The 27357-nt window shown below is 43.4% G+C and overlaps 3 protein-coding genes, 1 long non-coding RNA gene and 1 pseudogene across 8 annotated transcripts; 2 read left to right on the top strand and 3 right to left on the bottom strand.

Annotated features, from left to right (window-relative positions):
* Positions 1-1596: 1596 nt before the first annotated feature.
* On the bottom strand, positions 1597-5507 carry LOC126624707 (uncharacterized). Its single transcript, XM_050293804.1, has 3 exons — positions 4301-5507; positions 4107-4170; positions 1597-4021 (listed from the first exon to the last, which is right to left on the bottom strand). Exon 3 carries the CDS (start codon positions 2362-2364, stop codon positions 1690-1692), a length of 675 nt encoding a protein of 224 aa, XP_050149761.1. The 5' UTR covers positions 2365-4021; positions 4107-4170; positions 4301-5507; the 3' UTR covers positions 1597-1689.
* Positions 5508-6520: 1013 nt separating this feature from the next.
* On the bottom strand, positions 6521-22003 carry LOC126624705 (uncharacterized). Of its 3 annotated transcripts, XM_050293800.1 has the most exons (3): positions 19978-22003; positions 7660-7812; positions 6521-7016 (listed from the first exon to the last, which is right to left on the bottom strand). In XM_050293800.1, exon 1 carries the CDS (start codon positions 21459-21461, stop codon positions 20115-20117), a length of 1347 nt encoding a protein of 448 aa, XP_050149757.1. In that variant the 5' UTR covers positions 21462-22003; the 3' UTR covers positions 6521-7016; positions 7660-7812; positions 19978-20114. The 3 variants fall into 3 exon arrangements, with proteins under 3 accessions (XP_050149757.1, XP_050149755.1, XP_050149756.1); XM_050293798.1 differs by lacking the exon at positions 7660-7812; XM_050293799.1 differs by lacking the exon at positions 6521-7016 and having other exon boundaries at positions 7537-7812.
* Positions 10858-16837, top strand: LOC126624713 (uncharacterized). Of its 2 annotated transcripts, none has more exons than XR_007624199.1 (3): positions 10858-11328; positions 13555-13773; positions 16445-16837. It is a non-coding gene; the product is annotated as an uncharacterized LOC126624713 (long non-coding RNA). The 2 variants fall into 2 exon arrangements; XR_007624200.1 differs by having other exon boundaries at positions 13555-13731; positions 16403-16493.
* Positions 11871-18862, top strand: LOC126624708 (uncharacterized). Of its 2 annotated transcripts, none has more exons than XM_050293805.1 (2): positions 11871-12948; positions 18284-18862. In XM_050293805.1, exon 1 carries the CDS (start codon positions 12077-12079, stop codon positions 12749-12751), a length of 675 nt encoding a protein of 224 aa, XP_050149762.1. In that variant the 5' UTR covers positions 11871-12076; the 3' UTR covers positions 12752-12948; positions 18284-18862. The 2 variants fall into 2 exon arrangements, with proteins under 2 accessions (XP_050149762.1, XP_050149763.1); XM_050293806.1 differs by having other exon boundaries at positions 18711-18860.
* Positions 22004-25426: 3423 nt separating the features above from the next.
* On the bottom strand, positions 25427-26404 carry LOC126621782 (4-hydroxyphenylpyruvate dioxygenase-like; annotated as a pseudogene).
* Positions 26405-27357: the final 953 nt, after the last annotated feature.

Here is a 27357-nt window from a genome sequence, read left to right as displayed (position 1 = left end):
TGAAACGCAGGAGGGAGTAAATGTGAAACTTAACCTTTAGCGAGAGTGTTGGAATCTAAAGGTCGTCGCTAGAGTATATGGAGCGCAAGTTCAGTGGAAATGGAGATCCTAATGAGATAAGGGTGAGGGTTGAAGATCAGGAAGTACCAAAGAGTGAACGCTGTCACCTTGGATCTATCTTGCAAAAGAATAGAGAATTGAATGGAGATCTCAACCATAGAATACAAGCTGGATGGATGAAGTGGAAGAGTACATCAAGTGTATTGTGCTACCGTAGTATGCCAATAAAGCTTAAAGAATTTTTTTTATAGGAGGGCAACCATGGAGGCAATCTATCTCTTACGAAGATTGATGGAAAGATATAGAGATGGGAAAAAGGATTTACACATGGTCTTTATAGATTTGGAGAAAGCGTACGATAGGGTCCCAAGAGACATTCTTTGGAGGATTTTAGAGAAGAAAGGAGTACGAGTAGCATATATCCAAGCTATAAAGGATATGTATGAAGGAGCAAAGACTGCCGTAAGAACTCATGAAGGACAAACTGAAAGCTTTCCCATAACTGTAGGATTACATCAAGGCTCATCCTTAAGTCCTTACCTTTTTGCGTTGGTAATGGATGAGTTAACAGGACATATTCAAGATGATATTCCTTGGTGTATGCTTTTCGCAGACGATATAGTGTTGATAGATGAAACTCAGGAAGGGGTAAATGCAAAGCTTAACCTTTGGAAAGAAGTGTTGGAATCTAAAGGTCTTCGCCTAAGCCGATCAAAGACAGAATATATGGAGTGCAAGTTCAGTGCAAATGGAGGCCAAAACGAGTTAGGGGTGAGGATCGGTGATCAAGAAATACCAAAGAGCGATCGTTTTCGTTACCTAGGATCTATCTTGCAAAAGAACGGAGAATTAGATGGAGATCTCAACCATAGAATACAAGCTGGATGGATGAAGTGGAAGAGTGCATCCGGCGTGTTGTGTGACCGCCGTATGCCACTGAAGCTCAAGGGAAAATTTTATAGGACGGCAATAAGGCCGGCGATGCTGTATGGCACAGAATGTTGGGCGGTGAAGCATCAACACGTACACAAAATGGGTGTAGCGGAGATGAGGATGCTTCGTTGGATCTGTGGGCACACGAGAAAGGATAAGATTAGGAATGAGGATATCCGGGGTAAAGTAGGAGTAGCCGAAATTGAAGGAAAGATGAGAGAAAATCGGTTACGGTGGTTTGGACATGTGCAAAGAAGGCCTACTGACGCTCCGATTAGAAGATGCGACTATGGGACAGAGGTTCAGGGCCGAAGGGGTAGAGGAAGACCTAAGAAAACTTTGGAAGAGACTCTAAGAAAAGACTTAGAGTACTTGGATCTAACGAAGGACATGACACAGGACCGAGCACAATGGCGTTCTAAGATTCATGTAGCCGATCCCACTCAGTGACTTGGATTTTCCAAGTCTCCAACCGAGAAGTTTTCCTCACTCAGGAAATTAAGGGAACACTACCTCAACCTACATGCTCCACTCACAAAGCTCCAACAAAAGAAAATTCAAAGAACTTAGAGAAGAAGGCTTTGGTGTATTTAACACAATACGTTGAAATGAAGGAAAGCTTATTTATTGATATCCCCGATAAGCTACAAATATGTACATATACATGAGTCAAAATAAACAAACAAGAGAGAGCCTTCACAAAGGTTGCTTAGGAGAAGTCGCAGCAGTCGGTAGAGCCCCAGAAAGAGAAGGCACCGGAGGGGGATCATTCGGAGCCTCAGTACTGGACAGAACCCTAGAAGGAGGAGGCATCAGAGGTTGATCATTTGGAGCTTCATTACGCGGTACAGCCCCAGAAGACGAAGGCAATAAATGCCTTTGGAACAAACCCACAAATCTCTGATGATCAAGTAAAACCTGACCATCAGATTCCTTCATCTGGTCCAGCTTCCTCTTCATGTTTGTAGCATAGTCATGTGCGAGACGGTGCAACTGTTTATTCTCATGCTTGAGCCCTCTAATCTCCTGTTTGAGACTCATCACTTCAGCCGCCAATGATTCAACTTGGCGGGTTCGAGCAAATAGGCGTTGGGCCATATTAGACACAGAACCTGCACACTGAACACTGAGAGCCAGAGAATCCTTAACAGCTAACTCATCAGATCGTTTGGAAAGTAGTCTGTTATCTTTGGGAGTGAGAAGGTTCCTGGCCACCACCGCAGCGGTCATATCATTCTTCATAACGGAATCCCCAACGGTAAGAGGACCAGTAGGGGAGACGGAGGATGGGCGCCATATGTTGTCTGGAGAAGGCGGGGCTGCCTCTTCAACAAGGTTCAAGTCAAAACGACGGTCGGAGGGGCCAGACATTTTCAAAGGTGTTGAAGAGAGAAGAGGTCGAACAAATCAAGATCTTAGAAGTGTAAGAATTGAGCTTCTACTGGTGGAGATTCAAGTGTGCTTTGGAACTTAATGCCAGCCCCTATAAAAATCTGCACTCGACGGAGCTTCAGAAATCGAAGAGGCGCCTGCTCAGAAATCGAAGAGGCGTTTGCTTTCTCAAAAGCTGGGCTGCTCAGAGACCACGAGGGTCGATCTCAGAAATCGAAGAGGCGTCTGCTTTCTCAAAAGTTGGGCTGCTCAAAGACCACGAAGGCCGATCTCAGAAATCGAAGAGGCGCTTGCTTTCTCAAAAGTTGGGCTGCTCAGAGACCACGAGGGCCGATCTCAGAAATCGAAAAGGCACCTACTTTTCCAGCCTTGGCAGCACCTGTCACACGCACACTCAGCTTTGCGGAAATTATGGGCATTCTGTCGAAGACTTCTGGTGAAGTAGAAAGCACATGAGTCTTACTGTTCAATCACCCACTTCCCACACGCAATAGTAGCTCATGTGTATCACAGATAACTTTGCCAAAGTTCTCTGCCAAAGTTGAGCACGTGAAGCTTGCAGCTTCCACTACATCGCTCTGACCAAGACGGGTAAAAGAATAGCAAAGAAACAGCACTAACAAAGTTTAGACACATAAATTTTGAAGGTCTAGCTACCCCATATTATTACCCACAAGGGTAAAGGAACAGTATCACTGCTGGATAATTGGAAAGTCCCTGTGTGTCAACCTCTGTGCTTCGTGGCAAGGTAGACTAGCAAACATGCCCAACCTTTACTCACATTCGAGAAAACACTCCCAACAAGATTGCTTGCTCCAAAATCGAAGAGGCACCGTCCTCCGAATCTCGAGAGCCAGACTCCCAACATGACTACTTTCTCAAAAATCGAAGAGAGGGTAAAGGAACAGTACCATTGCTGGATAATTGGAAAGTCCCTGTGTGTCAACCTCTGTGCTTCGTGGCAAGGTAGACTAGCAAACATGCCCAACCTTTACTCACATTCGAGAAAACACTCCCAACAAGATTGCTTGCTCCAAAATCGAAGAGGCACCGCCCTCCGAATCTCGAGAGCCAGACTCCCAACATGATTACCTTCTCAAAAATCGAAGAGACACCGCTCTCCGAATCTCGAGAGCCAGACCCCCAGCAGGATTGCTTTCTCAAAAATCGAAGAGACATCGTTCTCCGAATCTCGAGAGCCAGATCCCTGATAGGATTGCTTGTTCGAAAACCGAAGAGGCAACACTTTCCCAACTACAAGAGCCGGATCTCCTTGGATAAAGCTGTTTGTAATCTTCACACGCAACATCAGCTTTCCACATACCACAGACCACTTTTTCAAAGTGCTCTGACAGGGTAAAGGAATAGCATTACTACTTGTTGTTAAGGAGACTCCTATATATATCAACCTCCATCCCCAACGGACAGACAGACCTGCAAAAATGCTCAACCCTTCCTCATATATGAGAGGGCACTCTCAACGAAGCCTTTCGAAATATTCAGCTTTCTTTCCCCCCGATAATACCTCTGCAAACAAGTTATACTAGAGCAAGAATATCTCATATCATCAGGGTTAAAAGCAAGAGTATCTCATATCATGCTTTTTCCCTGTCTTTTCCTTTGGCCTTGTTCTTACCTGCAAGACAAGGAGAAAGAGAGCAATCAGTCAGCACTTGGAATCAAGCTTCCAGCCAGGAACTGACTGCCTGGAACTTACTTACCTGGCATTGCTCTCGAGTACTCATCTTCAACATCTTATGCTTCCAGGGAAGATACCGCATCTGCCTGAGGAACAGATAGGGCAAGTGAGAAGGATACAAGGAAGCATGTGGAGACAAGCGTAACAGCACACGTGCCGATACATCCATTACTCTGTCAAAGCAAAAGTATCCCATATCAGTAGGGTCGAACGTACTCTAGATTTGATGGACTTGTTTTGACCCTCAAATTCTTCAGTCGGCCTTATACTCTGGAGGAAACCAGAAAACCCTCCAGCTCAGTTCAAGAATAAGCCTGTGGAAAGTTACTTCTTCAAAAGCAAAAGTATCCCATATCATCTCTTCTCATTTTTCTTCTCTTTATCCTTCATGCTGCCTGCAAGATAGGGAGAATGTGAACAATCAGCCGGAGCTCTGATTGCTTACCTTGTCTGTCACCTCTTTCAGCAAATCCCCTAGCTCGGCAACTTGAGGGACTCCTACTACATGGTTTGTATCGCGCTTGACCAAGCCTGAAACTACAAGTAAGCTTCAAGTGAAATTGATACATTACCTTGTGCATCTCCACCAGTTAAAGATACCACCCCTGGATGGAGGAAGAGTACTTCCAGAGAAGATGCCACATCTACCTGTGAGACAGATAAGGCAAGTCAAGACGATACCACATTCCGATACTTAGAAGTTTCGTGATTACGAGATCATTCTCCCACAATATTTCCTAATGTCATTTGTACTAAATCATTCACCTGTACTCACTAAAGGAAAGCTTGAACCTATGTACTTGTGTAAACCCTTCACAATTAATGAGAACTCCTCTATTCCGTGGACGTAGCCAATCTGGGTGAACCACGTACATCTTGTGTTTGCTTTCCTATCTATATCCATTTATATACTTATCCACACTAATGATCGGAGCAATCTAGCGAAGATCACAAAAAGCGACCGTTTTCGCTACCTAGGATATATCGTGCAAGAGAACGGAGAATTAGAGAGATCTCAACCATAGAATAGAAGTTGGATAGATGAAGTGTAAGAGTGCATCCGGCGGGTTGTGTAACCGTCGTAGGCCACTGAAGCTCAAGGGAAAATTTTATAGGACGGCAATAAGGCCAGCGATGTTGTATGGCACAGAATGTTGGGCGGTGAAGCATCAACACGTACACAAAATGGGTGTGGCGGAGACGAGGATGCTTCGTGGGATGTGTGGGCACACAAGAAATGATAAGATTGGAAATGAGGATATTCGAGGTAAAGTAGGAGTGGCCGAAATTGAAGGAAAGATGAGAGAAAATCGGTTCCGGTGATTTGGACATGTGCAAAGAAGGCCTACTGATGCTCCGGTTCGAAGATGTGACTACGGGACAGAAGTTCAGGGCCAAAGGGGTAGAGGAAGACCTAGGAAAACTTTGGAAGAGACTCTAAGAAAAGACTTAGAGTACTTGGTTCTAACGGAGGACATGACACAAAACCGAGCGCAATGGCGTTCTAGGATTCATATAGCCGACCCCACTTAGTGGGAAAAGGCTTTGTTGTTGTTGTTGTTGAGGGCAATAAGGCCATCAATATTTTATGGCACAAAATGTTTGGCGGTCAAGCATCAACACGTGCAAAAAATGAGTGTGGCGAAGATAAGAATGCTTTGTTGGATGTGTGGACACACGAGAAATGACAAGATTAAGAATGAGGATATTCGAGGTAAAGTAAGAGTGGCAGCAAATGAAGATAAGATGAGAGAAAATCAGTTAAGATGGTTTGGACATGTTAAATAAAGACGTACAGATGCTCCAGTAGAAAATGGGATGACAGAGGCTCAGGGCAAAAGGGGTAGAGAAAAACTAGGAAGACTTGGACAAAGACCTTAAGAAAAGACATGGAATATTTGGCGCTAATGCACAACTTGGCGCAAAACCAAGCGTAGTAGCGTTCTAGGATTCATACAGCTAACTCCACTTAATGGGATAAGACTCTGTTTTTGTAGCATTAAAAAGTTACCAATTCACAGTATGCGAGTATCATATAGCCATCACAAAGTTCTTGTAAACCTAATTCTCTAATTTCAAGCTTAGTAGTCTTAGACCATAGCCTATCCACATATCATCCAGGTAACAAAATTCTATTACTTCAATTGAAGGTAGCATGATTCCTTACTACTGGTTGCTTGATACGTATTAGGTATTGTACAACCTCTCACTGGATAAAAGGGTATATTTGTCATATACAAATCAGCTCCAATATTTCTTTTCAGCCAGATACAGATTTCACTTCTCTGTTACTGGTTATGGAGGCAATTGCAATGGCAAGTACAGAAAGTAACTTCAACCAAATATACCCGATTACCCGTAGGCTAACATCACAAAGGAAGGTAACATGGCTTTGTCACCAAAATATAATACAACGAAGGAACAGAAATTAGGATATATACCAAATCCTCGGATCATGTATTGAAAGTTATATGCTGACTCGGGTGCTATAGAAATTACAAAACAAGACCCGAAGTTTACATGTCTGCGAGAAAATGAACAATATCTATCACTGATTAACTCAATTAGAGGTCCCTCGGTTATTTCATGCACCAACAGCACTTCAAAATTCACATTAAACAAGCTAGTCTCAGGTTCTCATTTTCTTCCTTCACAGTTTTGAGCTAAACTACCATTGCTATGCACACAGTGTATCAATTTATAATTTGCCTACACCAATACCCGCCCCTCCATGGTGTGAGGAATCTCTTCATTTCTCATCAAGTCCAATCATGCAATGACCACTGCCCAGCAAAGAGAGTCACAAAGTCAGGAGGAGGAGCGCACCTGACATGAGCAATGAGTTATTTGACAGGACAATGGCAGGGTGATCTTGACGGGAATGAGATCCTTCCTCACAATAATGGGCTAAAACCCACAGCTGCAGCCTGCTCTGTAATCAGCACAGATTTAGTTCTCAGTTCAGCAGAAACTTTGTCTTGAGTATCTCCGGTTAAGTTGTTAACACAACGATCAATGCAGAAAGATAAGTAAAGACGGAAGTAACAGCATATTATTGATAAGCAAATCTTCAACCTCTAGTAATAATTTTCTGAAGGTTTCTGATCACGACCAAACATAACATTCTAGCTGGTCTTTATAGTTTATACAGTACACTGCCTGATTCTAGTATCAGAATAATAGTTTATACATGCAAATTACTTGTGATTATCATTGTACAAGTAATATGTGATATCAGTCTCAAAAATAAACTCGTAAACTTGAAGATGAAATATTGCATGCCATTTTAGACATGATAACTCTTGGAAATGGGATATAGGTAAGTTTCAATTTCTACAAAAGAAAAACAAGATTACTTGTGCGAGGCCAGAGCCTGCAAAAACTCACACACATATATGAAGCATTCTGGTATATCTAATTCCCACATAGATAAACCATCTATAGCTCTTGGATTTCAGGAATTTTATTGCATTCACTATGATGTCAAAGTTACAAAATTCTGAAATAAAATGATGCAAAAAATTACGATGGTGAAGAAAATAATTCCTGGGTAAATCAACAGGAAGAAAACTAACTGTAAGAATCCAGTTCTGCAAGCTGATAAAGTGGTATGGACAGGGAGTGGACAAACATCTTAAACATGCAGTGTAGACTCCACAATCAATGTTGTAAAAGGCGAAAGTGAAGCCAAAGCCTGTCATGGATAGCCTTGCCTAGGCGATAGGTACCTAAAATTATTATAATAAATAAATAAATATATATATATACACACACACCTGTAAAATGTAATACTTTGTAAAACAATCAAGCAAGCATGCCAAGCTATCAAATATTTGACTATTATTATTATTTCTCTAATTCACATCATAACAACAACAACAACAACAACAACAAAGCCTTTTCCCACTAAGTGGGGTCGGCTATATGAATCCTAGAACGCCATTGCGCTCGGTTTTGTGTCATGTCCTCCGTTAGATCCAAGTACTCTAAGTCTTTTCTTAGAGTCTCTTCCAAAGTTTTCCTAGGTCTTCCTCTACCCCTTCGGCCCTGAACCTCTGTCCCGTAGTCACATCTTCGAACCGGAGCGTCATTCGGCCTTCTTTGCACATGTCCAAATCACCGGAGCCGATTTTCTCTCATCTTTCCTACAATTTCGGCTACTCCTACTTTACCTCGGATATCCTCATTCCCAATCTTATCCTTTCTCGTGTGCCCACACATCCCACGAAGCATCCTCATCTCCGCTACACCCATTTTGTGTACGTGTTGATGCTTCACCGCCCAACATTCTGTGCCATACAACATCGCTGGCCTTATTGCCGTCCTATAAAATTTTCCCTTGAGCTTCAGTGGCCTACGACGGTCACACACACGCCGGATGCATTCTAACACTTCATCCATCCAGCTCGTATTCTATGGTTGAGATCTCCATCTAATTCTCCGTTCTCTTGCAAGATAGATCCTAGGTAGCGAAAACGGTCGCTTTTTGTGATCTTCGCTAGATTGCTCCGGTCATTAGTGTGGATAAGTATATAAATGGATAGAGATAGGAAAGCAAACACAAGATGTACGTGGTTCACCCATATTGGCTACGTCCACGGAATAGAAGAGTTCTCATTAATTGTGAAGGGTTTACACAAGTACATAGGTTCAAGCTCTCCTTTAGTGAGTACAAGTGAATGATTTAGTACAAATGACATTAAGAAATATTGTGGGAGAATGATCTCGTAATCACGAAACTTCTAAGTATCGGAGTGTGGAGTCGTCTTGACTTGCCTTATCTGTCTCATAGGTAGATGTGGCATCTTCTCTGGAAGTACTCTTCCTCCATCCAGGGGTGGTATCTTTAACTGGTGGAGATGCACAAGGTAATGTATCAATTTCACTTGAAGCTTACTTGTAGTTTCAGGCTTGGTCAAGCGCGATACAAACCATGTAGTAGGAGTCCCCCAAGTCGCCGAGCTAGGGGGTCTGCTGAAAGAGGTGACAGACAAGGTAAGCAATCAGAGCTCCGACTGATTGTTCACCTTCTCCCCATCTTGCAGCAGCATGAAGGATAAAGAGAAGAAAAATGAGAAGAGATGATATGAGATACTTTTGCTTTTGAAGAAGTAACTTTCCACAGGCTTATTCTTGAACTGAGCTGGAGGGTTTTCTGGTTTCCTCCAGAGTATAAGGCCTACTGAAGAATTTGAGGGTCAAAACAAGTCCATCAAATCTAGAGTACGTTCCACCCTGCTGATATGGGATACTTTTGCTTTTGACAGAGTAATGGATGTATCGGCACGTGTGCTGTTACGCTTGTCTCCACATGCTTCCTTGTATCCTTCGCACTTGCCCTATCTGTTCCTCAAGCAGATGCGGAATCTTCCCTGGAAACATAAGATGTTGAAGATGAGTACTCGAGAGCAATGCCAGGTAAGTAATCAGGTAAGGGGTTCCAGGCAGTCAGTTCTTGGCTGGAAGCTTGATTCCAAGTGCTGACTGATTGCTCTCTTTCTCCTTGTCTTGCAGGTAAAAACAAGGCCAAAGGAAAAGACAGGGAAAAAGCATGATATGGGATACTCTTGCTTTTAACCCTGATGATATGAGATATTCTTGCTCTAGTATAGCTTGTTTGCAGAGGTATTATCGGGGGGAAAGAAAGCTGAATATTTCGAAAGGCTTCGTTGGGAGTGCCCTCTCAGATATGATGAAGGGTTGAGCATTTTTGCAGGTCTGCCTGTCCGTTGGGGATGGAGGTTGACATATATAGGAGTCTCCCTAACAAGTAGTAATGCTATTCCTTTACCCTGCTTGGTCATAGCACGGTAGTGGGAGCTCTGTCAGAGCACTTTGAAAAAGTGGTCTGTGGTATCTGGCTCTCGAGATTCGGAGAACGATGCCTCTTCGATTTTTGAGAAAGCAATCATGCTGGGGGTCTGGCTCTCGAGATTCGGAGAGCAGTGTCTCTTCGATTTTTGAGGAAGTAATCATGTTGGGAGTCTGGCTCTCGAGATTCGGAGGGCGGTGCCTCTTCGATTTTGGAGCAAGCAATCTTGTTGGGAGTGTTGTCTCGAATGTGAGTAAAGGTTGGGCATGTTTGCTAGTCTACCTTGCCACGAAGCACAAAGGTTGATACACAGGGACTTTCCAATTATCCAGCAATGGTACTGTTCCTTTACCCTCTCTTCGATTTTGAGAAAGTAGTCATGTTGGGAGTCTGGCTCTCGAGATTCGGAGGACGGTGCCTCTTCGATTTTGGAGCAAGCAATCTTGTTGGGAGTGTTTTCTCGAATGTGAGTAAAGGTTGGGCATGTTTGCTAGTCTACCTTGCCACGAAGCACAGAGGTTGACACACAGGGAGTTTCCAATTATCCAGCAGTGGTACTGTTCCTTTACCCTTGTGGGTAATAATATGGTAGCTAGACCTTCAAAATTTATGTGTCTAAACTTTGTTAGTGTTGTTTCTTTGCTATTCTTTTACCTTTCTTGGTCAGAGCGATGTAGTGGGAGCTGCAAGCTTCACGTGCTCAACTTTGGCAGAGAACTTTGGCAAAGTTATCTGTGGTACCCATGAGCTATTGTTGCGTGTGGGAAGTGGGTGATTGAACAGTAAGATTCATGTGCTTTCTACTTCACCAGAAGTCTTCGACAGAATGCCCATAATTTCTGCAAAGCTGAGTGCGTGTGACAGGTGCTGACAAGGCTAGAAAAGTAGGTGCCTCTTCGATTTCTGAGATCGGCCCTCGTGGTCTCTGAGCAGCCCAGCTTTTGAGAAAGCGAGCGCCTCTTCGATTGATTCGAAGAACGATGCCTCATCGATTTTTGAGAAAGCAGTCACGCTGGGGGTCTGGCTCTCGAAGATTCGGGGAGCAGTGTCTCTTCGATTTTTGAGAAAGTAATCATGTTGGGAGTCTGGCTCTCGAGATTCGGAGGGCGGTGCCTCTTCGATTTTGGAGCAAGCAATCTTGTTGGGAGTGTTTTCTCGAATGTGAGTAAAGGTTGGGCATGTTTGCTAGTCTACCTTGCCACGAAGCACAGAGGTTGACACACAGGGACTTTCCAATTATCCAGCAATGGTACTGTTCCTTTACCCTCTCTTCGATTTTTAAGAAAGTAGTCATGTTGGGAGTCATGGCTCTCGAGATTCGGAGGACGGTGCCTCTTCGATTTTGGAGCAAGCAATCTTATTGGGAGTGTTTTCTCGAATGTGAGTAAAGGTTGGGCATGTTTGCTAGTCTACCTTGCCACGAAGCACAGAGGTTGACACACAGGGACTGTCCAATTATCCAGCAGTGGTACTGTTCCTTTACCCTTGTGGGTAATAATATGGTAGCTAGACCTTCAAAATTTATGGGTCTAAACTTTGTTAGTGCTGTTTCTTTGCTATTCTTTTACCCTTCTTGGTCAGAGCGATGTAGTGGGAGCTGCAAGCTTCACGTGCTCAACTTTGGCAGAGAACTTTGGCAAAGTTTTCTGTGGTACCCATGAGCTATTGTTGCGTGTGGGAAGTGGGTGATTGAACAGTAAGATTCATGTGTTTTCTACTTCCCCAGAAGTCTTCGACAGAATGCCCATAATTTCCGCAAAGCTGAGTGTGCGTGTGACAGGTGCTGACAAGGCTGGAAAAGTAGGTGCCTCTTCGATTTCTGAGATCGGCCCTCGTGGTCTCTGGGGAGCCCAGCTTTTGAGAAAGCGAGCGCCTCTTCAATTTCTGAGACCAGCCTTCGTGGTCTTTGAGCAGCCCAACTTTTGAGAAAGCAAACACCTCTTAGATTTCTGAGATCAACCCTCGTGATCTCTAAGCAGCCCAGCTTTTGAGAAAGCAAACGCCTCTTCGATTTCTGAGCAGGCGCCTCTTCGATTTCTGAAGCTCCGTCGAGTGCAGATTTTTATAAGGGCTGGCATTAAGTTCCAAAGCACACTTGAATCTCCACCAGTAGAAGCTTCATTCTTGCACTTCTAAGATCTTGATTTGTCCGACCTCTTCTCTCTTCAACACCTTTGAAAATGTCTGGCCCCTCCGACCGTCGTTTTGACTTAAACCTTGTTGAAGAGGCAGCCCCGCCTTCTCCAGACAACATATGGCGCCCATCCTTCGTCTCCCCTACTGGTCCTCTTACCGTTGGGGATTCCGTGATGAAGAATGATATGACCGCTGCGGTGGTGGCCAGGAACCTTCTCACTCCCAAAGATAACAGACTACTTTCCAAACGGTCTGATGAGTTAGCTGTTAAGGATTCGCTGGCTCTCAGTGTTCAGTGTGCAGGTTCTGTGTCTAATATGGCCCAACGCCTATTTGCTCGAACCCGCCAAGTTGAATCATTGGCGGCTGAAGTGATGAGTCTCAAACAGGAGATTAGAGGGCTCAAGCATGAGAATAAACAGTTGCACCGGCTCGCACATGACTATGCTACAAACATGAAGAGGAAGCTTGACCAGATGAAGGAAACTGATGGTCAGGTTTTACTTGATCATCAGAGATTTGTAGGTTTGTTCCAAAGGCATTTATTGCCTTCGTCTTCTGGGGCTGTACCGCGTAATGAAGCTTCAAATGATCAACCTCTGATGCCTCCTCCTTCTAGGGTTCTGTCCAGTACTGAGGCTCCAAATGATCCCCCTCCGGTGCCTTCTCTTTCTGGGGCTCTACCGACTGCTAAGACTTCTCCTAAGCAACCTTTGTGAAGGCTCCCTCTTGTGTGTTTATTTTGACTCATGTATATGTACATATTTGTAGCTTATCGGGGATATCAATAAATAAGCTTTCCTTCATTTCAACGTATTGTGTTAAATACACCAAAGCCTTCTTCGCTAAGTTCTTTTAATTTTCTTTTGTTGAAGCTTGTATGTTGAAGCTTTCTGAGTGGAGCATGTAGGTTGGGGTAGTGTTCCCTTAATTTTCCGAGTGAGGAAAACTTCTCGGTTGGAGACTTGGAAAATCCAAGTCACTGAGTGGGATCGGCTATATGAATCTTAGAACGCCATTGTGCTCGATCCTGTGTCATGTCCTTCGTTAGATCCAAGTACTCTAAGTCTTTTCTTAGAGTCTCTTCCAAAGTTTTCCTAGGTCTTCCTCTACCCCTTCGGCCCTGAACCTCTGTCCCATCGTCGCATCTTCTAATCGGAGCGTCAGTAGGCCTTCTTTGCACATGTCCAAACCACCGTAACCGATTTTCTCTCATCTTTAAGCTTTCCTTCATTTCAACGTATTGTGTTAAATACACCAAAGCCTTCCTTCATTTGATTCGAAGAACGATGCCTCATCGATTTTTGAGAAAGCAGTCACGCTGGGGGTCTGGCTCTCGAAGATTCGGGGAGCAGTGTCTCTTCGATTTTTGAGAAAGTAATCATGTTGGGAGTCTGGCTCTCGAGATTCGGAGGGCGGTGCCTCTTCGATTTTGGAGCAAGCAATCTTGTTGGGAGTGTTTTCTCGAATGTGAGTAAAGGTTGGGCATGTTTGCTAGTCTACCTTGCCACGAAGCACAGAGGTTGACACACAGGGACTTTCCAATTATCCAGCAATGGTACTGTTCCTTTACCCTCTCTTCGATTTTTAAGAAAGTAGTCATGTTGGGAGTCATGGCTCTCGAGATTCGGAGGACGGTGCCTCTTCGATTTTGGAGCAAGCAATCTTATTGGGAGTGTTTTCTCGAATGTGAGTAAAGGTTGGGCATGTTTGCTAGTCTACCTTGCCACGAAGCACAGAGGTTGACACACAGGGACTGTCCAATTATCCAGTAGTGGTACTGTTCCTTTACCCTTGTGGGTAATAATATGGTAGCTAGACCTTCAAAATTTATGGGTCTAAACTTTGTTAGTGCTGTTTCTTTGCTATTCTTTTACCCTTCTTGGTCAGAGCGATGTAGTGGGAGCTGCAAGCTTCACGTGCTCAACTTTGGCAGAGAACTTTGGCAAAGTTTTCTGTGGTACCCATGAGCTATTGTTGCGTGTGGGAAGTGGGTGATTGAACAGTAAGATTCATGTGTTTTCTACTTCCCCAGAAGTCTTCGACAGAATGCCCATAATTTCCGCAAAGCTGAGTGTGCGTGTGACAGGTGCTGACAAGGCTGGAAAAGTAGGTGCCTCTTCGATTTCTGAGATCGGCCCTCGTGGTCTCTGGGGAGCCCAGCTTTTGAGAAAGCGAGCGCCTCTTCAATTTCTGAGACCAGCCTTCGTGGTCTTTGAGCAGCCCAACTTTTGAGAAAGCAAACACCTCTTAGATTTCTGAGATCAACCCTCGTGATCTCTAAGCAGCCCAGCTTTTGAGAAAGCAAACGCCTCTTCGATTTCTGAGCAGGCGCCTCTTCGATTTCTGAAGCTCCGTCGAGTGCAGATTTTTATAAGGGCTGGCATTAAGTTCCAAAGCACACTTGAATCTCCACCAGTAGAAGCTTCATTCTTGCACTTCTAAGATCTTGATTTGTCCGACCTCTTCTCTCTTCAACACCTTTGAAAATGTCTGGCCCCTCCGACCGTCGTTTTGACTTAAACCTTGTTGAAGAGGCAGCCCCGCCTTCTCCAGACAACATATGGCGCCCATCCTTCGTCTCCCCTACTGGTCCTCTTACCGTTGGGGATTCCGTCCTTCATCTTTAAGCTTTCCTTCATTTCAACACCACCGCCCATACCAATAGAAACTAAGTCATAATAAAATTCTAAGTACGTGGTTCACCCAGATTGGCTACGTCCATAGAATAAAGGAGTTCTCATTAATTGTGAAGGGTTTACACTAGTACATAGGTTCAAGCTCTCCTTTAGTGAGTACAAGTGAATAAGCTCTCCTTTAGTGAGTACAAGTGAATGATTTAGTACAAATGACATTAGGAAATATTGTGGGAGAATGATCTCGTAATCACGAAACTTCTAAGTACCGGAGTGTGGTATTGTCTTGACTTGCCTTATCTGTCTCATAGGTAGATGTGGCATCTTCTCTGGAAGTACTCTTCCTCCATCCAGGGGTGGTATCTTTAACTGGTGGAGATGCACAAGGTAATGTATCAATTTCACTTGAAGCTTACTTGTAGTTTCAGGCTTGGTCAAGCGCGATACAAACCATGTAGTAGGAGTCCCCTAAGTCGCCGAGCTAGGGGATCTGCTGAAAGAGGTGACAGACAAGGTAAGCAATCAGAGCTCCGGCTGATTGTTCACATTCTCCTTATCTTGCAGGCAGCATGAAGGATAAAGAGAAGAAAAATGAGAAGAGATGATATGGGATACTTTTGCTTTTGAAGAAGTAATTTTCCACAGGTTTATTCTTGAACTGGGCTGGAGGATTTTCTGGTTTCCTCCAGAGTATAAGGCCGACTGAAGAATTTGAGGGTCAAAACAAGTCCATCAAATCTAAAGTACGTTCGACCCTGCTGATATGGGATACTTTTGCTTTTGACAGAGTAGTGGATGTATCGGCACGTGTGCTGTTACGCTTGTCTCCACATGCTTCCTTGTATCCTTCTTACTTGCCCTATTTGTTCCTCAGGCAAATGCGGTATCTTCCCTGGAAGCATAAGATGTTGAAGATGAGTACTCGAGAGCAATGCCAAGTCAATAATCAGGTAAGGGGTTCCAGGCAGTCAGTTCCTGGCTGGAAGCTTGATTCCAAGTGCTGACTGATTGCTCTCTTTCTCCTTGTCTTGCAGGTAAGAACAAGGCCAAAGGAAAAGACAGGGAAAAAGCATGATATGGGATACTCTTGCTTTTAACCCTAATGATATGAGATATTCTTGCTCTAGTATAGCTTGTTTGCAGAGGTATTATCGGGGGGAAAGAAAGCTGAATATTTCGAAAGGCTTCGTTGGGAGTGCCCTCTCAGATATGAGGAAGGGTTGAGCATTTTTGCAGGTCTGCCTGTCCGTTGGGGATGGAGGTCGACATATATAGGAGTCTCCCTAACAACAAGTAATAATGTTATTCCTTTACCCTGCTTGGTCATAGCACGGTAGTGGGAGCTGCCAGCTTCACATGTTTTAACTCTGTCAGAGCACTTTGAAAAAGTGGTCTGTGGTATCTGGAAAGTTGATGTTGCGTGTGAAGATTACAGACAAGCTTTATCCAAGGAGATCCGGCTCTTGAAGTTGGGAAAGTGGTGCCTCTTCGGTTTTCGAACAAGTAATCCTGTAGGGGATCTGGCTCTCGAGATTCGGAGAACGATGTCTCTTCGATTTTTGAGAAAGCAATCTTGCTGGGGGTCTGGCTCTCGAGATTCGGAGAGCGGTGTCTCTTCGATTTTTGAGAAAGTATTCATGTTTGGAGTCTGGCTCTCGAGATTCGGAGGCCGGTGCGTCTTCGATTTTGGAGCAAGCAATCTTGTTAGGAGTGTTTTCTCGAATGTGAGTAAAGGTTGGGCATGTTTGATAGTCTACCTTGCCACGAAGCACAGAGGTTGACACACAGGGACTTTCCAATTATCCAGCAGTGGTACTGTTCCTTTACCCTCTCTTCGATTTTTAAGAAAGTAATCATGTTGGGAGTCTGGCTCTCGAGATTCGGAGGGCGGTGCCTCTTCGATTTTGGAGCAAGCAATCTTGTTGGGAGTGTTTTCTCGAATGTGAGTAAAGGTTGGGCATGTTTGCTAGTCTACCTTGCCACGAAGCACAGAGGTTGACACATAGGGACTTTCCAATTATCCAGTAGTGGTACTGTTCCTTTACCCTTGTGGGTAATAATATGGTAGGTAGACCTTCAAAATTTATGTGTCTAAACTTTGTTAGTGCTGTTTCTTTGCTATTCTTTTACCCTTCTTGGTCAGAGCGATGTAGTGGGAGCTGCAAGCTTCACGTGTCTCAACTTTGTCAGAGAACTTTGGCAAAGTTATCTGTGGTACCCATGAGCTACTGTTGCGTGTGGGAAGTGGGTGATTGAACAGTATGATTCATGTGCTTTCTACTTCACCAGAAATCTTCGACAGAATACCCATAATTTCCGCAAAGTTGAGTGTGCGTGTGACAGGTGCTGACAAGGCTGGAAAAGTAGGTGCCTCTTCGATTTCTGAGATCGGCCCTCGTGGTCTCTGAGCAGCCCAGCTTTTGAGAAAGCAAGCGCCTCTTCGATTTCTGAGATCGGCCTTCGTGGTCTTTGAGCAGCCTAGCTTTTGAGAAAGCAAACGCCTCTTCGATTTCTGAGATCGACCATCGTGGTCTTTGAGCAGCCCAGCTTTTGAGAAAGCAAACGCCTCTTCAATTTCTGAGCAGGCGCCTCTTCGATTTCTGAAGCTCCGTCGAGTGCAGATTTTTATAAGGGCTGGCATTAAGTTCCAAAGCACACTTGAATCTCCACCAGTAGAAGCTCCATTCTTGCACTTCTAAGATCTTGATTTGTCCGACCTCTTCTCTCTTCAACACCTTTGAAAATGTCTGGCTCATCCGACCGTCGTTTTGACTTGAACCTTGTTGAAAAGGCAGCCCCGCCTTCTCCAGACAACATATGGCGCCCATCCTTCGTCTCCCCTACTGGTCCTCTTACCGTTGGGGATTCCGTGATGAAGAATGATATGACCGCTGCGGTGGTGACCAGGAACCTTCTCACTCCCAAAGATAACAGACTACTTTCCAAACGGTCTGATGAGTTGGCTGTTAAGGATTCTCTGGCTCTCAGTGTTCAGTGTGCAGATTCTGTGTCTAATATGGCCCAACGCCTATTTGCTCGAACCCGCCAAGTTGAATCATTGGCGGCTGAAGTGATGAGTCTCAAACAGGAGATTAGAGGGCTCAAGCATGAGAATAAACAGTTGCACCGGCTCGCACATGACTATGCTACAAACATGAAGAGGAAGCTTGACCAGATGAAGGAATCTGATGGTCAGGTTTTACTTGATCATCAGAGATTTGTGGGTTTGTTCCAAAGGCATTTATTGCCTTCGTCTTCTGGGGCTGAACCGCGTAATGAAGCTCCAAATGATCAACCTCTGATGCCTCCTCCTTCTAGGGTTCTATCCAATACTGAGGCTCCGAATGATCTCCCTCCGGTGCCTTCTCTTTCTGGGGCTCTACCGACTGCTGAGACTTCTCCTAAGCAACCTTTGTGAAGGCTCCCTCTTGTTTGTTTATTTTGACTCATGTATATGTACATATTTGTAACTTATCGGGGATATCAATAAATAAGCTTTCCTTCATTTCAACGTATTGTGTTAAATACACCAAAGCCTTCTTCGCTAAGTTCTTTGAATTTTCTTTTGTTGAAGCTTGTATGTTGAAGCTTTGTGAGTGGAGCATGTAGGTTGAGGTAGTGTTCCCTTAATTTCCCGAGTGAGGAAAACTTCTCGGTTGGAGACTTGGAAAATCCAAGTCACTGAGTGGGATCGGCTATATGAATCTTAGTACGCCATTGTGCTCGGTCCTGTGTCATGTCCTCCGTTAGATCCAAGTACTCTAAGTCTTTTCTTAGAGTCTCTTCCAAAGTTTTCCTAGGTCTTCCTCTACCCCTTCTGCCCTGAACTTCTGTCCCATAGTCGCATCTTCTAATCGAAGCGTCAGTAGGCCTTCTTTGCACATGTCCAAACCACCGTAACCGATTTTCTCTCATCTTTAAGCTTTCCTTCATTTCAACGTATTGTGTTAAATACACCAAAGCCTTCTTCGCTAAGTTCTTTGAATTTTCTTTTGTTGAAGCTTGTATGTTGAAGCTTTGTGAGTGGAGCATGTAGGTTGAGGTAGTGTTCCCTTAATTTCCCGAGTGAGGAAAACTTCTCGGTTGGAGACTTGGAAAATCCAAGTCACTGAGTGGGATCGGCTATATGAATCTTAGAACGCCATTGTGCTCGGTGCTGTGTCATGTCCTCCGTTAGATCCAAGTACTCTAAGTCTTTTCTTAGAGTCTCTTCCAAAGTTTTCCTAGATCTTCCTCTACCCCTTCTACCCTGAACCTCTGTCCCATAGTCGTATCTTCTAATCGGAGCGTCAGTAGGCCTTCTTTGCACATGTCCAAACCACCGTAACCGATTTTAAAAATTAAAAAAATTCAAACGCCCAGGTGGGGCCTCGACAACTCCTCAGGCGCCTAGGCGCACCTCCCAAACGCCTAGGCTAGTCTATAGCCCACTCCCGCTGGGGCAGAGGCATTTTATTGATATCCCCACCCAAAAAACCGCCTAGGCTAGTCTCAATACTAGTTTTTCAAAATATTGCTCCACAAAGAGAATAAAAGAGACCTACACGAATTATAATGTCTAATTGAAGCTTTCCCGTCCAAGATTCAGAATAACTAACACAGTTCTAGATTAGCACGAGTATCACAGACTACAACTTGAGGTGACAAGAAAGATACAACAGCTTTAAGCCAGAAACTCATAATCCTTGACCTTAAATCTGAGGATGGGCTAGCGTATTATAGCATGCAGTAATATGAACATGCATGAGGAAAACAAAGCTTGCGGTAGTAGTTGTTTCTAGCATTGAACATGACATACATATTTATGGAGGGTACAGGATGGACTGCAGAACCTGCTCCTGTGGACTTCCTAATTACAAACCTACTCTTTTTGGTTATTATAGAGAAAATAATATTACTTGGGACATAGGGACATAGACCTAAAATCATGTAAATCACTAGTACAAATTCGACATAGACCTAAAATCATTTAAATCACTAGTACAAATTCTTTTGAAAAGAAAAAAATACAAGAACAATAACTGTAACATTGAATAACAATATTTGTAAGCTGCCAGTAAAATATGGAAGATCAAAAGTAAAAAAGACAAGAAAATGAATGCCAACATTCATTTGAGAAAACCAAACAATAATACAAGAGATAAAAAGCTGATGAAATACGGAAAGCACCAGCATACAATAAGCTATTAAGACATTGTTCATACAGTTTTCAATAAAGGTTTCAACCATAGGAAATTGCCATTTTACCATATGCAAAATACTGAAAACTAGACATTGATATTGCCAAAATCATAAGTTTTAGAGAGTACATCTAGGTAGAGTCATTCCAAGAAAGCTCCCCCAACCAATATGTGATACTTGAACCCACAGCAGCTTACCAAATTCGAGAGAATCAACATGGCCTAGATGTCGCACTATTGCAATAAATACTGATCAGAAGAGCCACTTAACTAAATCCAGCACCCATTTCCTTCTGTTTCAATTCTAATATCATACGCTCATTCTCAAGTTTCATCCTCTCATTTTCCAACCTCAGCTTTTCCAGTTCATGGTCCCTTTTCTTGCTAAATCTTTGCCACTTCAAACGCTGCTTCTCCAATTCTAACATCTCAACTTGAATTTGTAGCTTCTGTTCTTCTAACTGAAATGAACGCGATTCAACCCACTGCTTCTGTAACCAAACAGCTTTTGTACCATCAGGTAAAACTTGATTCATATCAGGTTGGGGAAGAATCTGGGGGTGAGAATAAGAACTTTTGTTACTGTCTTGGGAATTCAAAGAACTCCCAAAGTTAAAATCTTCACGGCCCTGGCCTTGTCTCAACCTCTTTACAGAGTCCTCTGAAATGTATATTCCCCTGTTATCTCCACGTAAAGCATTATTTTCCTCAAAGTCGTCATGCTCGTCATTTTCCATATCTTGATCATCTTCATCAAGATCATCATGGTGGTGCCTTCTCAGATCATCGTTGTCAGGATCATCTCTTTTAAGTGCCCTTTGTAAAGATTTCTGCAAGGCTGGATCGTGAGGCAGATGCAAACGATTTCCATTATGATACGAACACATCTCCTCATAAAACAAGTGCTTCGAGCTTAATATTTTCCTAACATCGTCTTTTTCTTTCTCTGTTAGGTACTCTATCACATCCAAAAGCGCAGGGTTCTCAACAACCTGGCAAGAAGTGCCCCTCCCAAGCATATCGTTAAGTTTCTTATACCTTTTGTTAAGGTCATTGAATTTATCCTCACACTGCTGCGGAGAAACATGATATCTTCTTTCTGCCATGACCTTGGAAACAGATTTCCACTTTCCCTTCTTCTGTACAACAGAATATTTCCTTCTTCCCCCGCTACCGCAATCTGAACTTGTATCCTCGCCTATATATGACACAGCAGTAATCAGAAGCTTCACCATCTGATCAGTCCACTTCACACGCTGCCATGGCGACCCCTTCTTCCCTTTACTAGCTTCAGGGTGACCATCAGCACCATCTTCCGCATAACTCGGCTCATCCTCATCACTTGCCGAGTTCTTGCCTCTCTCCCCCTTATTGTAATCCACCATGGAAATGGTTTGATCACAGTGATGCATGGTTCCCATTTTGAGCGGAAAACCTTCGGGAATTGATGGGTGGACCAACGACCCTTGATGAGGATGAGGAAGGTGATGGTGTATGGTGTGTGGGTGTTGGGTTTGGTGTTGACCCCTCATTGATCCTTGCAAATCAAGCCCACCAAACGAAGCCCCGCCCGGAACCAAACCTCCTCCTCCTTGTGATAAATTCCCTTCCATTCCTTAATCCTCACTATTAACAACAATCACAACAACAACTTCTTCATCCTAAAACCATATTCTACATCTATTCACACGCCTCAAGCACTCAGAGGTAAAAATCAATCACCTTCCTTATCAATTTTTGAGCTTTTCGAGCTTTTTCAACCCCCAATTCAACTACCTGAAGCTACTTACAGTCTTACACCATCAAAGTATATGCATGTCCAATTCCCACAAACACCATAACCAAACAGAAACCCATTTCCTAAAATCCAACACCAATCACAGATTTTTACCAACTGAATAACAAATTTATCCAAAACCCACCAACAAAAAACTACTCAAATCAGCACAAATTCAAGGCAACAAGTTCCATAAAACGAAACATCATTCTTCAAAGATCAAGAACACAGAAGCAAAGCAACTTATCTGCAGAGAGATGCCCACACAAATCTGAGAAGCTTCCAGTAATCGAGCCAAGATTCCTGGGCAGAAGATGACGAAGAAACACCTGCTACCTGGCTCACACGGGCATAAATAAATACAAGGGGTTGGAACTTGGAACTGTGTAACGTTATACCCCTATATAATAATAGTAGGACCACATATACCAAATTTTATTTTTTTTATTTTTTCCAAATTGTAGGAAGAGTGGTAATATTTACACATCTTTTTTACTTCTCATATACTTCTAGAGAATTATCTATTAAAAAAAAATTATTCACTTACTAAATTGTTTATTTCTTGTTAAGTTTTTAAAATTATTTAGATTAACCTTTTTCAATAAAAAATATATAAAATTTATTTTAACCTTTCTTGTTTCAATAATTCTCTTACGTTGAGTTCCTTGTTGTAGTTTGTGTTGGGAAGAAGCCAACAAAGTGATTTGACTTTGATAGGTTCAATGTATGGGATGATTCGGGGGGTGATTCGGGGGGTCCATTAGTCACAAATTTGATAAAACCCATTGTCACTAAACCAAAAAAACAATATAAAAAATAAGCAAATTACATTCTGTACCTTTAATTTTGGAAACAATTGCAAACTCGTAAATCATCATTAAAATATTATAATGTCATATATAAATTCTTGAATTAGTTGTGTTGATGTACAAAACCGGAGATCTTTGAACAAAGTAAATCCAACCGTGAATCTGCAAGAAATGTAAATAGCACAAGATGTATCGTGGTTCACCCCAATGTTTGGGCTACGTCCACACTGATATTGTGTTTCTTTGTGAGGGAGAGAAAGCCTTTGAATAGGAGAGTGAGGCTTCTGAAGGTGGGACCCATGCCTAAGAATTGGCCTCTCCTAATGAGGAGAGTGATGAGTCATTTTATAGAATAAGGGCTCCTCACTTATTACATATTTGTCATTTCCTTTATTACATAATTACATTTGAGTTCCCCGAGTATTTATACGAGATCTAAATATGGAGGCCCTAAGTATGGTACAAACAATAGTCCCCCAAATCTTCAGTCAAGAGAGTCTTTTGGCTGGAGACTTGCAATTCAGTCCATGTGTGGGCTGAAGTAACTAGATGTCGTCTAGAACTGAATACTTGATATGAGGCGGTGCTCAATGTGAAATAATGCTTAACTAGAAGTAGCACATGTTGTGAGGCTGCTCGGCTTGTGGCTTATGTTGCCTTGGTTGGCTCGGCTTGTGGTGTTGAAGGTGAGGGAGTCCCTTTTATAGAACAAGGGTTCACTTCTCAATACATAAATGATAGGCTAGAGTTGATGCTCATGGCGAGGCAGTTGCTCAGTAGGCGGCGATGCTATCTAATGATGGTGAGGGAGTCCCTTTTATAAAATAAGGGTTCGCTCCTCAATAAATAAGTGATGGGTTATGAGTGATGCTCGCGGCGAGGCGGTTGCTCAGCTGGTGGCGATGCTCTCTAATGATGGTGAGGGAGTCCCTTTTATAAAATAAGGGATCGCTCCTCAATACATAAGTGATGGGCTAGAGTTGATGCTCTCTAATAATGGTGAGGGAGTCATTTTTATAAAATAAGGGCTCGCTCATCAATACATAAATAATGGGCTAAGTCCCCCAAGTATTTTTCATGAGCCCCAGTTGAGGCCTAATATATGGTACATAATATAGTCTCCCAAGTCTTCGATCAATAAAGTCTGTTGGCTGGAAACTTCAAATTGAATCCATGTATGGGCCAAAGTGGCGGTTGTTCGGATGCGGTATTTGTATACCCTACACTGAAGCTTTGCAGGTGAAGCTTTGCAAGTAAAGCTTTGAAGCTGGAGCTTTTGTAAATGAAGCTTTTGAAGCTGGAGCTCTCGAAACTGGAGCTCTGTAAATGAAGCGTTCGAAGCCGATTGACATGAGTGATGCTCATATATGTTGACATGAGTGATGCTCATGAATGTTTATGTATGATTGTCATGAGTGATGCTCATGAATGTTTATGTATGATTGACAAGAGTGATGCTCATGTATGTTTATGTATGATTGACATGAGTGATACTCATGTATAATTTTGGAGTACTGAACATACTTTCGATCACCTAGTGGGTGATAATAGGGGTAGGTTGCCGAATAATTTTGGAGTACTAGGCGTACTTTTGATCACCTGGTTGGTGATAATAGAGGCAGGCTGCCAAATAATTTTGGAGTACTGGGCGTACTTTTGATCACCTGGTTTGTGGTAATAGCGGCAGCTACCGAATAATTTTTTGTAGTATTGGACGTACTTTTGATCACCTGGTTGGTGATAATAGAGGGCTTGGCTGCCGAATAATTTTTTGTAGTATTGGATGTACTTTTGATCACCTAGTTGGTGATAATATAGGGTCTGGCTCTTTTGGGCATATGGGCCTTCTCCCTCCACATAGTATTCCAGCCCATTATTTTGGGCTTGCTATTTTTTTTTTATTATTATTACCCTCTTATGGGGTTTATACAGATATCTCCGAAAGATACAAAAAATAAATCACATCATTCAAAAACAAGAAAAGTAAATCACATCATTCTGGTGGGGTGTTTATTCCTTGCTTTTGCAGTGTGGGTGTTTATTCTTTGCTTTTGCATATGGGTGGTTGATGGCGCGTCCTCTTCTGTGAGATCCAGAACACATTTCTGTGTTTGCCCCACCATCAAACATTACTTTTACTTTCTTCTTTTATTCCTGTCATTTCTTTCTGCTTTTGCTTTTGCTTTCGACTTTTCTCCATGATCGACTGTTTTGGATATGTCGATTGATGACATGATTAAGGGCAATATTCCTTTCTCTAAAGTGACAGCTGCTTGGACAGCCTTTATTGACAGAGAGACTTTTGGACGATCCTGTTGATGCTCTCTCATTCCCCTTCCATCCCAATGCCACCAATCACCGCCCCTCCCACACGGATCACCACCTCTTCAAGCACAGCAACAACATCTCCCTTGATGACATCATAGAGATCGCCAAGGTTATGAGGAACCGATCCATGGCCGAAGGAGCTCGCGGGAAACGGTGAAGTAGATTCTCGGAATCTGCGTCTCGGTGGGCTTCACGGTCATCGGCAAGGACCTCCCGGATTTGTAAAAGGAGATCGTCGTGGTGATGTCGAGATCCATCTCGATCGACAAGGGTGTAAATTCAACAAATTTTGCAAATTCTCAACCAAAACTGCACCTTGTTTCTATCCTCAATCTCTTTCCTTTGAGACCATTAGCCCTGAGAAACTGTCCATAGCCATCCACCAGAATGTACTATGAGGGTCTATTTGTGGTAATATCGTTGCTATCAATACCGACAATAGCATCCATGGCATGAACATAATCAGCTACAGTCCTACAGATTGGCCCAACTGTGTCCTATCTTGGACCGACTGGGACAACTCCAGCTCGACTAGTGAGACCAACGGTTGGCTTGAAGCCTACTACCGAGTTATAACTGGACGGACAGAAGATATAGCTATCAGTCTCTGTCCCTAGAGCCACAGTTACCATATTTGCAGAGCAGAGCAGAAAAGCTGTGTCGGTTACACCAATTGGCAATATAAGTTGGGTGTAATATCCGTCAGCACGTCCCCCACCCTCTTCTTCAAATTCCTGTAATACGTTAGCGGCGGCGCTTGCATGAATTGAAACCCGCCGACGCTGCTCTGGCTCCGCATTTCCCTCAACGTCCTGAATATGTCCTCGCTCACAAACGCCAAATGTTGAACCCCTGCACCCTCGTTGTGCTCCAGGTACGTCTGAATTTGGCTCTTCCTCTTCGTCCTGTACATCGGCTTGTTCATCGAAAACAGCACCATCTCCTTGTTGTTCGCCAAGACGACAGAGTTGAGTTCACTTTTGCTCGTCCCGATGTCCTCACGGTGAACTCGGGGAACTCGTGGAATCCAGTGAAACCTTTGATGTAGGACACTGCCGATTTGAGATCCTCCACGTTGTCGACGACGTGGTCGAGGTGGCGGATTCCAAAGTCGATTAGGAACGACGACGTTAGAGATTTGAATCCAGGGAGGAACCAAAGGTGGGGGTCGGGGTCTGTGAGGTGGTTGCGGTCCGTATAGCTGACGTATCACAAAACAACATCATCATACAGTTGGACTTTGGCGATGGTGACGCAGTTATCTAGGAGGATAGGGGCCGCCGAGGGTTTGGCGCCGTAGGCGACACTGGTTGTGAAGGAGGAGACGACGTTCTCGACTTGGATGGAGATGGTGTGAATGCCAAGGCCGTGGGTGGCGGAGAAAGCGCGAAAGACGGAGTGGTCGAAGCTGGGGATCGAGGTCGTCAGAGCGGAGGAGGTAGGAAGCATGGGTTTGATTGCTAGTGGATAGGCTCGACTTAGCTACCATGGGCATGCCGAGTCCCCAGGAGAATCAGAAGGCAGCATTGGTGGCGTCGGTGCACCAGAACTCGACGTGGTGGAAGCGGTCGGACCGGGGGTTGGTCCGTACAAAGTTGGAGAAGCCAACGAGGTTGAATTAGGTGTCGTTTTCCTGGCCCATGATGCTGCTAGTTACGGTGGCTGTCATAGTGGTGGTGTGGTTGAGATCTATGGTCATGGTGGTTTCTGCGGGCAGTGGCGGGGAAATTTGGGAATTTGGTGCTCTTTGCAGCTTCTTCTCGTCTATTATCTCCGTGGTTGTGTCTCTGTGTGGGTTTTTGCAGATCCATGGCGGAGGTGAAAAATTGAGAAAGAACCGACATAGCTTTTCGTGTCGATTCCCACAGACGGCGCCAAATGTTGATGCACAAAATCGGAGGTCTTGGAACAATGTAAATCCGACCGTGAATATGCAAGAAATGTAAATAACACAAGATGTATCGTGGTTCACCCCAATATTTGAGCTACGTCTACGCTGATATTGTATTTCTTTGTGAGGGAGAGAAAGCCTCTAAATAGGAGAGTGAGGCTTCTGAAGGTGGAACTTAGGCCTAAGAATTGGCCTCTCCTAATAAGGAGAGTGAGGAGTCATTTTATAGAATAAGGGCTCCTCACTTATTACATATTTGCCCATTCCTTTATTACATAATTACATTTGAGTCCTCCGAGTATTTATACGAGATCTAAATACGGAGACCTTAAGTATGGTACAAACAAGTTGTAATGTCGTATACTAGTTAAAGATATTTTAAATTAACCATTAAATGATGGTACGACAAATATAAAACCTATATTTTTGTTGACATTGTTGTCAAATATGCACCATGTGGATAAGAAGCAAATTAAAAAATTTGGATTACAATGGACAAAGACAAATTTATTCATTTAATTAAAAATAAAATCAAAATCCTATTTAACGTTTTCTCCTGTACTATCTCTCTTTTTTTTATTTGTTTTTTTATTCGCATAACACAAATTTGATAGTCACGTTTGGATTGGTGATACTTTTATGTTATCATTTGTATTTTCTATTCGTGTTTGAATTAAAGGTGCAACTTGGGTAAAGTCAATCGA

The sequence above is a fragment of the Malus sylvestris genome, chromosome 5, assembly GCF_916048215.2.
Source record: "Malus sylvestris chromosome 5, drMalSylv7.2, whole genome shotgun sequence".
Classification (NCBI taxonomy): domain Eukaryota; kingdom Viridiplantae; phylum Streptophyta; class Magnoliopsida; order Rosales; family Rosaceae; genus Malus; species Malus sylvestris.
This window is presented reverse-complemented; position numbering and strand designations above follow the sequence as displayed.

What these genes read in the sequence shown, in the direction of transcription:
- LOC126624707 (XM_050293804.1), bottom strand. Translation starts at nt 2,364, where the DNA reads ATGTCTGGCCCCTCCGACCGTCGTTTTGACTTGAACCTTGTTGAAGAG.
- LOC126624708 (XM_050293805.1), top strand. Translation starts at nt 12,077, where the DNA reads ATGTCTGGCCCCTCCGACCGTCGTTTTGACTTAAACCTTGTTGAAGAG.
- LOC126624705 (XM_050293800.1), bottom strand. Translation starts at nt 21,461, where the DNA reads ATGGAAGGGAATTTATCACAAGGAGGAGGAGGTTTGGTTCCGGGCGGG.